A 13,294-nucleotide genomic window follows, 5' to 3' on the forward strand; every position below is an offset into this window, starting at 1 on the left:
ACATACTGGAGGTAACAACCCTAACCCTGCTCTATATACATACTGGAGGTAACAACCCTAACCCTGCTCTATATACATCCTGGAGGTAACAACCCTAACCCTGCTCTATATACATACTGGAGGTAACAACCCTAACCCTGCTCTATATACATACTGGAGGAAACAACCCTAACCCTGCTCTATATACATACTGGAGGTACACAACCCTAACCCTGCTCTATATACATACTGGAGGTAACAACCCTAACCCTGCTCTATATACATACTGGAGGAAACAACCCTAACCCTGCTCTATATACATACTGGAGGTAACAACCCTAACCCTGCTCTATATACATACTGGAGGTAACAACCCTAACCCTGCTCTATATACATACTGGAGGTAACAACCCTAACCCTGCTCTATATACATACTGGAGGTAACAACCCTAACCCTGCTCTATATACATACTGGAGGTAACAACCCTAACCCTGCTCTATATACATACTGGAGGTAACAACCCTAACCCTGCTCTATATACATACTGGAGGTAACAACCCTAACCCTGCTCTATATACATACTGGAGGTAACAACCCTAACCCTGCTCTATATACATACTGGAGGTAACAACCCTAACCCTGCTCTATATACATACTGGAGGTAACAACCCTAACCCTGCTCTATATACATACTGGAGGTAACAACCCTAACCCTGCTCTATATACATACTGGAGGTAACAACCCTAACCCTGCTCTATATACATACTGGAGGTAACAACCCTAACCCTGCTCTATATACATACTGGAGGTAACAACCCTAACCCTGCTCTATATACATCCTGGTACTGGAGGTAACAACCCTAACCCTGCTCTATATACATCCTGGTACTGGAGGTAACAACCCTAACCCTGCTCTATATACATACTGGAGGTAACAACCCTAACCCTGCTCTATATACATACTGGAGGTAACAACCCTAACCCTGCTCTATATACATACTGGAGGTAACAACCCTAACCCTGCTCTATATACATCCTGGTACTGGAGGTAACAACCCTAACCCTGCTCTATATACATCCTGGTACTGGAGGTAACAACCCTAACCCTGCTCTATATACATACTGGAGGTAACAACCCTAACCCTGCTCTATATACATACTGGAGGTAACAACCCTAACCCTGCTCTATATACATACTGGAGGTAACAACCCTAACCCTACTCTATATACATACTGGAGGTAACAACCCTAACCCTGCTCTATATACATACTGGAGGTAACAACCCTAACCCTGCTCTATATACATACTGGAGGAAACAACCCTAACCCTGCTCTATATACATACTGGAGGTAACAACCCTAACCCTGCTCTATATACATACTGGAGGTAACAACCCTAACCCTGCTCTATATACATACTGGAGGTAACAACCCTAACCCTGCTCTATATACATACTGGAGGTAACAACCCTAACCCTGCTCTATATACATACTGGAGGTAACAACCCTAACCCTGCTCTATATACATACTGGAGGTAACAACCCTAACCCTGCTCTATATACATACTGGAGGTAACAACCCTAACCCTGCTCTATATACATCCTGGAGGTAACAACCCTAACCCTGCTCTATATACATACTGGAGGTAACAACCCTAACCCTGCTCTATATACATACTGGAGGAAACAACCCTAACCCTGCTCTATATACATACTGGAGGAAACAACCCTAACCCTGCTCTATATACATACTGGAGGTAACAACCCTAACCCTGCTCTATATACATACTGGAGGAAACAACCCTAACCCTGCTCTATATACATACTGGAGGTAACAACCCTAACCCTGCTCTATATACATACTGGAGGTAACAACCCTAACCCTGCTCTATATACATACTGGAGGTAACAACCCTAACCCTGCTCTATATACATACTGGAGGTAACAACCCTAACCCTGCTCTATATACATACTGGAGGTAACAACCCTAACCCTGCTCTATATACATACTGGAGGTAACAACCCTAACCCTGCTCTATATACATACTGGAGGTAACAACCCTAACCCTGTTCTATATACATACTGGAGGTAACAACCCTAACCCTGCTCTATATACATACTGGAGGTAACAACCCTAACCCTGCTCTATATACATACTGGAGGTAACAACCCTAACCCTGCTCTATATACATACTGGAGGTAACAACCCTAACCCTGCTCTATATACATACTGGAGGTAACAACCCTAACCCTGTTCTATATACATACTGGAGGTAACAACCCTAACCCTGCTCTATATACACATACTGGTACTGGAGGTAACAACCCTAACCCTGCTCTATATACATACCGGAGGTAACAACCCTAACCCTGCTCTATATACATACTGGAGCTAACAACCCTAACCCTGCTCTATATACATACTGGAGGTAACAACCCTAACCCTGCTCTATATACATACTGGAGGTAACAGCCCTAACCCTGCTCTATATACATACTGGAGGTAACAACCCTAACCCTGCTCTATATACATACTGGAGGTAACAACCCTAACCCTGCTCTATATACATACTGGAGGTAACAACCCTAACCCTGCTCTATATACATACTGGAGGTAACAACCCTAACCCTGCTCTATATACATACTGGAGGTAACAACCCTAACCCTGCTCTATATACATACTGGAGGTAACAACCCTAACCCTGCTCTATATACATACTGGAGGTAACAACCCTAACCCTGCTCTATATACATACTGGAGGTAACAACCCTAACCCTGCTCTATATACATACTGGAGGTAACAACCCTAACCCTGCTCTATATACATACTGGAGGTAACAACCCTAACCCTGCTCTATATACATACTGGAGGTAACAACCCTAACCCTGCTCTATATACATACTGGAGGTAACAACCCTAACCCTGCTCTATATACATCCTGGTACTGGAGGTAACAACCCTAACCCTGCTCTATATACATCCTGGTACTGGAGGTAACAACCCTAACCCTGCTCTATATACATACTGGAGGTAACAACCCTAACCCTGCTCTATATACATACTGGAGGTAACAACCCTAACCCTGCTCTATATACATACTGGAGGTAACAACCCTAACCCTGCTCTATATACATACTGGAGGTAACAACTAACCCCCTAACCCTGCTCTATATACATACTGGAGGTAACAACCCTAACCCTGCTCTATATACATCCTGGTACTGGAGGTAACAACCCTAACCCTGCTCTATATACATCCTGGTACTGGAGGTAACAACCCTAACCCTGCTCTATATACATACTGGAGGTAACAACCCTAACCCTGCTCTATATACATACTGGAGGTAACAACCCTAACCCTGCTCTATATACATACTGGAGGTAACAACCCTAACCCTGCTCTATATACATCCTGGTACTGGAGGTAACAACCCTAACCCTGCTCTATATACATCCTGGTACTGGAGGTAACAACCCTAACCCTGCTCTATATACATACTGGAGGTAACAACCCTAACCCTGCTCTATATACATACTGGAGGTAACAACCCTAACCCTGCTCTATATACATACTGGAGGTAACAACCCTAACCCTGCTCTATATACATACTGGAGGTAACAACCCTAACCCTGCTCTATATACATACTGGAGGTAACAACCCTAACCCTGCTCTATATACATACTGGAGGTAACAACCCTAACCCTGCTCTATATACATACTGGAGGTAACAACCCTAACCCTGCTCTATATACATACTGGAGGTAACAACCCTAACCCTGCTCTATATACATACTGGAGGTAACAACCCTAACCCTGCTCTATATACATACTGGAGGTAACAACCCTAACCCTGCTCTATATACATACTGGAGGTAACAACCCTAACCCTGCTCTATATACATACTGGAGGTAACAACCCTAACCCTGCTCTATATACATACTGGAGGTAACAACCCTAACCCTGCTCTATATACATACTGGAGGTAACAACCCTAACCCTGCTCTATATACATACTGGAGGTAACAACCCTAACCCTGCTCTATATACATACTGGAGGTAACAACCCTAACCCTGCTCTATATACATACTGGAGGTAACAACCCTAACCCTGCTCTATATACATACTGGAGGTAACAACCCTAACCCTGCTCTATATACATACTGGAGGTAACAACCCTAACCCTGCTCTATATACATCCTGGAGGTAACAACCCTAACCCTGCTCTATATACATCCTGGTACTGGAGGTAACAACCCTAACCCTGCTCTATATACATCCTGGTACTGGAGGTAACAACCCTAACCCTGCTCTATATACATCCTGGTACTGGAGGTAACAACCCTAACCCTGCTCTATATACATACTGGAGGTAACAACCCTAACCCTGCTCTATATACATACTGGAGGTAACAACCCTAACCCTGCTCTATATACATACTGGAGGTAACAACCCTAACCCTGCTCTATATACATACTGGAGGTAACAACCCTAACCCTGCTCTATATACATACTGGAGGTAACAACCCTAACCCTGCTCTATATACATACTGGAGGTAACAACCCTAACCCTGCTCTATATACATCCTGGTACTGGAGGTAACAACCCTAACCCTGCTCTATATACATCCTGGTACTGGAGGTAACAACCCTAACCCTGCTCTATATACATACTGGAGGTAACAACCCTAACCCTGCTCTATATACATACTGGAGGTAACAACCCTAACCCTGCTCTATATACATACTGGAGGTAACAACCCTAACCCTGCTCTATATACATACTGGAGGTAACAACCCTAACCCTGCTCTATATACATACTGGAGGTAACAACCCTAACCCTGCTCTATATACATACTGGAGGTAACAACCCTAACCCTGCTCTATATACATACTGGAGGTAACAACCCTAACCCTGCTCTATATACATACTGGAGGTAACAACCCTAACCCTGCTCTATATACATACTGGAGGTAACAACCCTAACCCTGCTCTATATACATACTGGAGGTAACAACCCTAACCCTGCTCTATATACATACTGGAGGAAACAACCCTAACCCTGCTCTATATACATCCTGGTACTGGAGGATATGAAAGGCGTATTCCTACCCAGAAAAAAAAAAAGAGAGAGAAGAGAGAGAGTGTGTGTGTGTGTGTGTGTGTGTGTGTGTGTGTGTGTGTGTGTGTGTGTGTGTGTGTGTGTGTGTGTGTGTGTCCAAGCCCAATGAAATCCCTCAGTAATGTAGTTGGACTGTACCACCATATTGCTTTTTTCTCCCTCACTATTCTTCTCTCTGTCTCTCCCAGCCCACACTCCTCCTCCTCCTCCCCCAGCCCACACCCCTCCTCCTCCTCCCCCAGCCCACACTCTTCCTCCTCCTCCTCCCCCAGCCCACACTCCTCCCCTTCCCCCAGCCCACACTCCTCCCCTTCCCCCAGCCCACACTCCTCCCCTTCCCCCAGCCCACACTCCTCCCCTTCCCCCAGCCCCAGCCCACACCCCTCCTCCTCCCCCAGCCCACACTCCTCCCCCCACTCCTCCCCCAGCCCCACTCACTCCTCCCCTTCCCCCAGCCCACACTCCTCCCCTTCCCCCAGCCCACACTCCTCCCCTTCCCCCAGCCCACACTCCTCCCCTTCCCCCAGCCCACACTCCTCCCCTTCCCCCAGCCCACACTCCTCCCCTTCCCCAGCCCACACTCCTCCCCTTCCCTCAGCCCACACCCCTCCCCTTCCCTCAGCCCACACTCCTCCCCTTCCCCCAGCCCACACTCATCCCCTTCCCCCAGCCCACACTCCTCCCCTTCCCTCAGCCCACACTCCTCCCCTTCCCTCAGCCCACACTCCTCCCCTTCCCTCAGCCCCACTCCTCCCCTTCCCTCAGCCCCCTTCCCCTTCCCCCAGCCCACACTCCTCCCCTTCCCCCAGCCCACACTCCTCCCCTTCCCCCAGCCCACACTCCTCCCCTTCCCTCAGCCCACACTCCTCCCCTTCCCCCCCAGCCCACACTTCCCTAGCCCCCTTCCCTCAGCTGTGTATTGTGTAAGACCAGAGTAGACATGCATTAGTAATACCTGCAGACTCAGCAGTCGCCTGATTACAGCTGAGCGCAATCTCTCACACACACACAATACAATACAATTACACACCTGTCTGAAACAGAGCCTTCCCTTCAAGACCACAAACATTGCCCCCAACGCCTCTCGTTACCCCAACACCTCTCGTTACCCCCAACACCTTTACGTCTTTATACTCCAGGGCCTCCTACCTTTCCTCTCTCCAGAGAAAGACACCACATCATCTCTGTCTTTAAACTCCAGGGCCTCCTACCTTTCCTCTCTCCAGAGAAAGACACATCATCATCTCTGTCTTTATACTCCAGGGCCTCCTACCTTTCCTCTCTCCAGAGAAAGACACAACATCATCTCTGTCTTTATACTCCAGGGCCTCCTACCTTTCCTCTCTCCAGAGAAAGACACAACATCATCTCTGTCTTTATACTCCAGGGCCTCCTACCTTTCCTCTCTCCAGAGAAAGACACAACATCATCTCTGTCTTTATACTCCAGGGCCTCCTACCTTTCCTCTCTCCAGAGAAAGACACCACATCATCTCTGTCTTTATACTCCAGGGCCTCCTTCTCCAGAAAACTGAGTAGTTTCTCTCTGCTGTAGGGGCCGGTGGCTGCTTTCACTGTGTGGTCCTTCTGACGCATCGACGCTGGCAGCAATGCATTCTGGGGGGGGGAGACACAGAGGGGTGGATACATGGGTTTATTGACCGATTGATCAATTGGTAATTGGTGAATTCACGTGCCATGTTTAAAAACACTAGGGCTGCATTCGGTGCCGTGTTGTGTTGAGTGGCGTTCCTATGGTTGCCTAGTTAGTGGACTCATCTCCTTCATGCTGTGTATAAGTGAAAGACAAGAAGAATGTTTAAGATGTTCTCTACCGGAGATGTAACAACACATTGGCCTCGTCCCAATACTTCTGTTGAGGTGTATGTTGTGTAATATCACAAATAAATGGCTGTTGTACCTCACACTCTGGCCCTTGAAAAGGAAAATTAACCTCACTAAGTCCTGGAAGGGTTTGACTACTCTGCTCCTCCTCTACTCTGCTACACATCCTCCTCCTCCTCCTCTACTGCACCTCCTCCTCCTCCCCCTCTACTCTGCTGCGCCTCCTGCGCCTCCTCCCCTCTACTCTGCTGCGCCTCCTCCTCCTCTACTCTGCTGCCTCCTCCTCCTCTACTCTGCTGCGCCTCCTCCTCCTCTACTCTGCTGCGCCTCCTCCTCCTCTCTCTGCTGCGCCTCCTCCTCCTCCTCTACTCTGCTGCGCCTCCTTCTCTACTCTTGCTGCGCCTCCTCCCCTCCCCCTCTACTCTGCTGCGCCTCCTCCCCCTCCCCTCTACTCTGCTGCGCCTCCTCCCCCTCTACTCTGCTGCGCCTCCTCCTCTACTCTGCTGCGCCTCCTCCCCCTCTACTCTGCTGCGCCTCCTCCCCCTCTACTCTGCTGCGCCTCCTCCCCCTCTACTCTGCTGCGCCTCCTCCCCCTCTACTCTGCTGCGCCTCCTCCCCCTCTACTCTGCTGCGCCTCCTCCCCCTCTACTCTGCTGCGCCTCCTCCTCCTCCTCTACTCTGCTGCGCCTCCTCCCCCTCTACTCTGCTGCGCCTCCTCCCCCTCTACTCTGCTGCGCCTCCTCCTCCTCTACTCTGCTGCGCCTCCTCCTCCTCTACTCTTGCTGCGCCTCCTCCTCCTCTACTCTTGCTGCGCCTCCTCCTCCTCTACTCTTGCTGCGCCTCCTCCTCCTCTACTCTTGCTGCGCCTCCTCCTCCTCTACTCTTGCTGCGCCTCCTCCTCCTCTACTCTTGCTGCGCCTCCTCCTCCTCTACTCTTGCTGCGCCTCCTCCTTCTCTACTCTGCTGCGCCTCCTCCTTCTCTACTCTGCTGCGCCTCCTCCTCTACTCTGCTGCGCCTCCTCCTCTACTCTGCTGCGCCTCCTCCTCCACTCTGCTGCGCCTCCTCCTCCTCCACTCTGCTGCGCCTCCTCCTCCACTCTGCTGCGCCTCCTCCTCCTCTACTGCGCCTCCTCCTCCTCCTCTACTGCGCCTTTTCCTCCTCCTCTACTCTACTGCGCCTTTTCCTCCTCCTCTACTCTACTGCGCCTTTTCCTCCTCCTCTACTCTACTGCGCCTTTTCCTCCTCCTCTACTCTGCTGCTGCGTCTCCTCCTCTACTGCGCCTCCTCCTCCTCCTCTACTCTGCGTGCAAGTCAACATAGAAAAGCTTGGCAGACTGGGAGGTTAAAAGTTGCTAAGAATGAGAAGTCTGTCTGGCGAAGAAGGAGAAAACACAAGGAAGACAGAAACAGACAGACCCCCCGCTCCTCCATACCTCTGGGTCCATCTCCTCCAGGGCAGTCTCCAGTTGTTTGAGTTCCTGCTCTGACAGGTTGTTAAGGATCTCATCCTCGTCAATCTCCTTGTACTTCTCCAGGTCTTTCTTAAACGACAATGCCATGTTCTCTCTCTGCTACACCAACTGCAGACCGGGGTGTCTGTCTGTGTCCCTCTGGGTCCAAGTGTCACGCCTAGGGGCAGGTAATCTGCTAGAGAGACAGAGGGATGGAGACAGAGAGGCAGACAGACAGGCAGGCAGAGAGGCAGGCAGACAGAGGGATGGAGACAGAGAGGCAGGCAGGCAGGCAGGCAGGCAGAGAGGCAGGCAGGCAGACAGAGGCAGGGAGGCAGAGAGAGAGAGAGAGACAGGCAGACAGAGGCAGGCAGGCAGAGGCAGACAGACAGAGAGGATGATAACATGTGAGTTAGTGGGATCAGTAGGTGATGTAGTTAAAGCCAGTCAGACAGCGTCTGTCCTCCGGTCTTAAACATCACATAAACTGGGTGGTTCCAGTCCTGGATGCTGATTGTCTGAAAGCTGTGGTATATCAGACTGTATATCACGGGTACGACAAACAAATAGCTTTTTACCTTTCTAATTATGTTGATAACCAGTTTATAATAACAATAAGGCACTTCTGGGATTTGTGTTATACGGCCAATATCGGTGTGTTGGACTAGTAACCGAAAGGTTGCTGGATCGAATCCCGAGCTGACAAGGTAAAAATCTGTTGTTCTGCCCCTGAACAAGGCAGGTAACCTGCTGTTCCCGGTAGGCCGTCATTGTAAATACGAATTTGTTCTTAACTGACCTTCCTAGCTAAATAACTGTTAAATAAAACTAAACATCAAGCCCTTGACGAGTTGAATCCGGTATGTTTGTCTGGGACAACACCGTGCTGCTGGAGGCACAGGAGGACCGGAGTTGGGAAACATGGGTGTCAACTAAAGTTGAGTGGAGTTCAATCTTCCACGACCTCGGCACGGCGGTCATTTTATTCTTAATGCGCAGCAGTCTGGGTGGAGCTGTGTGGTTTAGAGGGAACATTGTTCTCTCTCTCTCTGTTCTGGTCTGTTCTCTCTCTCTCCCACATCGTCCTCTCTCCCTGTTCTGTTCTCTCTCTCCTACATCGTCCTCTCTCTCTGTTCTGTTCTCTCTCCCACATCGTCCTCTCTCTCTGTTCTGTTCTCTCTCTCCTACATCGTCCTCTCTCTCTGTTCTGTTCTCTCTCCCACATCGTCCTCTCTCTCTGTTCTGTTCTCTCCCACATCGTCCTCTCTCTCTGTTCTGTTCTCTCTCTCCCACATCGTCCTCTCTGTTCTGTTCTCTCTCTCCCACATCGTCCTCTCTCTCTGTTCTGTTCTCTCTCCCACATCGTCCTCTCTCTCTGTTCTGTTCTCTCTCTCCTACATCGTCCTCTCTCTCTGTTCTGTTCTCTCTCCCACATCGTCCTCTCCCTCTGTTCTGTTCTCTCTCTCCCACATCGTCCTCTCTCTCTGTTCTGTTCTCTCTCTCCCACATCGTCCTCTCTCTCTGTTCTGTTCTCTCTCTCCCACATCGTCCTCTCTCTCTGTTCTGTTCTCTCTCTCCCACATCGTCCTCTCTCTCTGTTCTGTTCTCTCTCTCCCACATCGTCCTCTCTCTCTGTTCTGTTCTCTCTCTCTCCCACATCATCCTCTCCCTCTGTTCTGTTCTCTCTCTCCCACATCGTCCTCTCTCTCTGTTCTGTTCTCTCTCTCCCACATCGTCCTCTCTCTCTGTTCTGTTCTCTCTCTCCCTGTTCTGGTCTGTTCGCTCTCTGTTCTGGTCTCTCTCTCTGTTCTGGTCTCTCTCTCCCACATCGTCCCTCTCTCTCTGGTCTGTTCTCTCTCTCCCACATCGTCCTCTCTCTCTGTGCTGGTCTGTTCTCTCTCTGTGCTGGTCTGTTCTCTCTCTGTGCTGGTGGTCTGTTCTCTCTCTGTGCTGGTGGTCTGTTCTCTCTCTGTGCTGGTGGTCTGTTCTCTCTCTGTGCTGGTCTGTTCTCTCTCTGTGCTGGTCTGTTCTCTCTCTGTGCTGGTCTGTTCTCTCTCTGTGCTGGTCTGTTCTCTCTCTGTGCTGGTCTGTTCTCTCTCTGTGCTGGTCTGTTCTCTCTCTGTGCTGGTCTGTTCTCTCTCTGACCACCTACAGGATCTATACCTGTTAGTAAAGGTGTCAGCTAGAGATGACCTGCAGGATCTATACCTGTTAGGAAAAGTGTCAGCTAGAGATGACCTGCAGGATCTATACCTGTTAGTAAAGGTGTCAGCTAGAGACGACCTACAGGATCTATACCTGTTAGTAAAGGTGTCAGCTAGAGACGACCTACAGGATCTATACCTGTTAGTAAAGGTGTCAGATAGAGATGACCTACAGGATCTATACCTGTTAGTAAAGGTGTCAGCTAGAGATGACCTGCAGGATCTATACCTGTTAGTAAAGGTGTCAGCTAGAGACGACCTGCAGGAGCATGCTGGGATTTGTAGTTTTGCACGATGTCTACTTTAATACTAATTAGCATTTTAGAATCGGAAACAATAGAAACAATTGGAAACATTTCCCTGTTTGACCGTTAGGTTTTATGGGTATTATGACACCTCCACTGTGGTGCTCTATAGCAGAGGGTTAACAGGGGAATAACAGGCTCACTCTGCCCTAATGAAAAGTAAATGAGAGCAGATGAAATGTCAGCATTCATGATGATAGTAATGTTGATTGCATCCATCGCTGGCTATTGATGATGCGAATCAGGTTCTGAAGACTGGGATTAACGTGGGTCACGTCCGAGTCCAGTCCACAGCCTGATAATACCAGACCAGGTAGGACTCCCTCCTGAATAAGTTCCAGACGATGTAGTCTATTCTAATAGGTTATAGGTCGTGTTTAAATCTAGCGTAGGCCTAACTAAGCCCTGAACCAGGAGTTAAATACCCATGATGGTAAAAGCAAACTAACTGCAGACAGTTTATCTGTGGGATAACAACATGTGTTTCAGTCCCGTTGGAACGACCGCCAGCTTTCAAGGTCTAGAAAAACCCTTTCTGACAGAAAACGTTCTGACATTGTAGAGCCAAATCCACAACACAGACACACCCATCAGTATCTAAACCACCTGACTGTTAAGCTGAGTTTCATTAGCTGAGACTGGAAGACAGAGTGGCCAGCGAGGTTTGACTGGAGACCACAGACTTGTAAACTAATCTACACACACGTCATTCTCTTACCACAATGCCAACTCAGCGCTTACGTCATCTATCTACTTTCTCTGTGTAGTCAACACCACCTTCACACTTATCCACTCTCACAGGTTATAAAACCCATACTAATGGCTGTTCTTCTGTCTCCTCCAGGACCCTCCAGGTGATTAGGTGGAGTAGACAGTCCAGACAGGAGTAATGGAGCATGGATGGAGGTAATGATGGTAATGGTCTGGGAGGATCCATTAGTAGAGTCTGATTGATTCCATTCTCCAAGCTCTACTAATCATCCTAGACAACAGCAGATATCTCAGAGCCAATAACACCACCACAACATACTACAACCAGCCTCTCTAGTTATAGATGTACAGTACACAGAGCCAATAACACCACCACAACATACTACAACCAGCCTCTCTAGATATAGATGTACAGTAGACGGAGCCAATAACACCACTACAACATACTACAACCAGCCTCTCTAGTTATAGATGTACAGTACACAGAGCCAATAACACCACTACAACCAGCCTCTCTAGCTATAGATGTACAGTACACACACACTGTTACATTCTCCAGTTTCTGTGTTTTGGGTTTGTTTGTGTACACACCACTACTACCCCCCCCACACACACACACCACTACTACTCAGACTCCCCACATACAAAACTAAAACACGACACACAACTCTGAGGGAAAAGTCACATGAGCTGGGTGTATGCAAAGTCATGCTCACCTCAGTCACCTGTGTTTACTGCAGAAACTGTCCAGATGTACAGGGACATCCACAAGGCCAGGAGAAACTGTCCAGATGTACAGGGACAGGGACATCCACAAGGCCAGGAGAAACTGTCCAGATGTACAGGGACTCCACAAGGTCAGGAGAAACTGCCCAGATGTACAGGGACATCCACAAGGCCAGGAGAAACTGTCCAGATGTACAGGGACATCCACAAGGCCAGGAGAAACTGTCCAGATGTACAGGGACATCCACAAGGCCAGGAGAAACTGCCCAGATGTACAGGGACATCCACAAGGCCAGGAGAAACTGCCCAGATGTACAGGGACATCCACAAGGCCAGGAGAAACTGCCCAGATGTACAGGGACATCCACAAGGCCAGGAGAAACTGCCCAGATGTACAGGGACATCCACAAGGCCAGGAGAAACTGCCCAGATGTACAGGGACATCCACAAGGCCAGGAGAAACTGCCCAGATGTACAGGGACATCCACAAGGCCAGGAGAAACTGCCCAGATGTACAGGGACATCCACAAGGCCAGGAGAAACTGCCCAGATGTACAGGGACATCCACAAGGCCAGGAGAAACTGCCCAGATGTACAGGGACATCCACAAGGCCAGGAGAAACTGCCCAGATGTACAGGGACATCCACAAGGCCAGGAGAAACTGCCCAGATGTACAGGGACATCCACAAGGCCAGGAGAAACTGCCCAGATGTACAGGGACATCCACAAGGCCAGGAGAAACTGCCCAGATGTACAGGGACATCCACAAGGCCAGGAGAAACTGCCCAGATGTACAGGGACATCCACAAGGCCAGGAGAAACTGCCCAGATGTACAGGGACATCCACAAGGCCAGGAGAAACTGCCCGGATGTACAGGGACATCCACAAGGCCAGGAGAAACTGCCCGGATGTACAGGGACATCCACAAGGCCAGGAGA

General features: G+C 49.1%; 1 protein-coding gene across 2 annotated transcripts in view; it reads right to left on the minus strand.

The window, feature by feature from the left end:
* The window catches only part of tmod2 (tropomodulin 2), a 60,698-nt gene that overhangs the window by 21,548 nt on the left and 25,856 nt on the right, over nt 1–13,294 (minus strand). The window contains exons 2-3 of one of the 2 annotated variants that reach the window (XM_042315201.1): nt 8,391–8,601; nt 6,572–6,728 (exon numbers count right to left, since the gene is read on the minus strand). In XM_042315201.1, the coding sequence (XP_042171135.1) occupies nt 6,572–6,728; nt 8,391–8,516 (283 nt within the window). In that variant the 5' untranslated portion in view covers nt 8,517–8,601. Of the gene's footprint in view, nt 1–6,571; nt 6,729–8,390; nt 8,605–13,294 lie in introns of both variants that reach the window. The other variant, XM_042315202.1, reaches the window with a different exon arrangement.

The sequence above is a fragment of the Oncorhynchus tshawytscha genome, unplaced genomic scaffold (assembly GCF_018296145.1).
Source record: "Oncorhynchus tshawytscha isolate Ot180627B unplaced genomic scaffold, Otsh_v2.0 Un_contig_4109_pilon_pilon, whole genome shotgun sequence".
In the NCBI taxonomy this organism is placed as follows: Eukaryota; Metazoa; Chordata; class Actinopteri; order Salmoniformes; family Salmonidae; genus Oncorhynchus; species Oncorhynchus tshawytscha.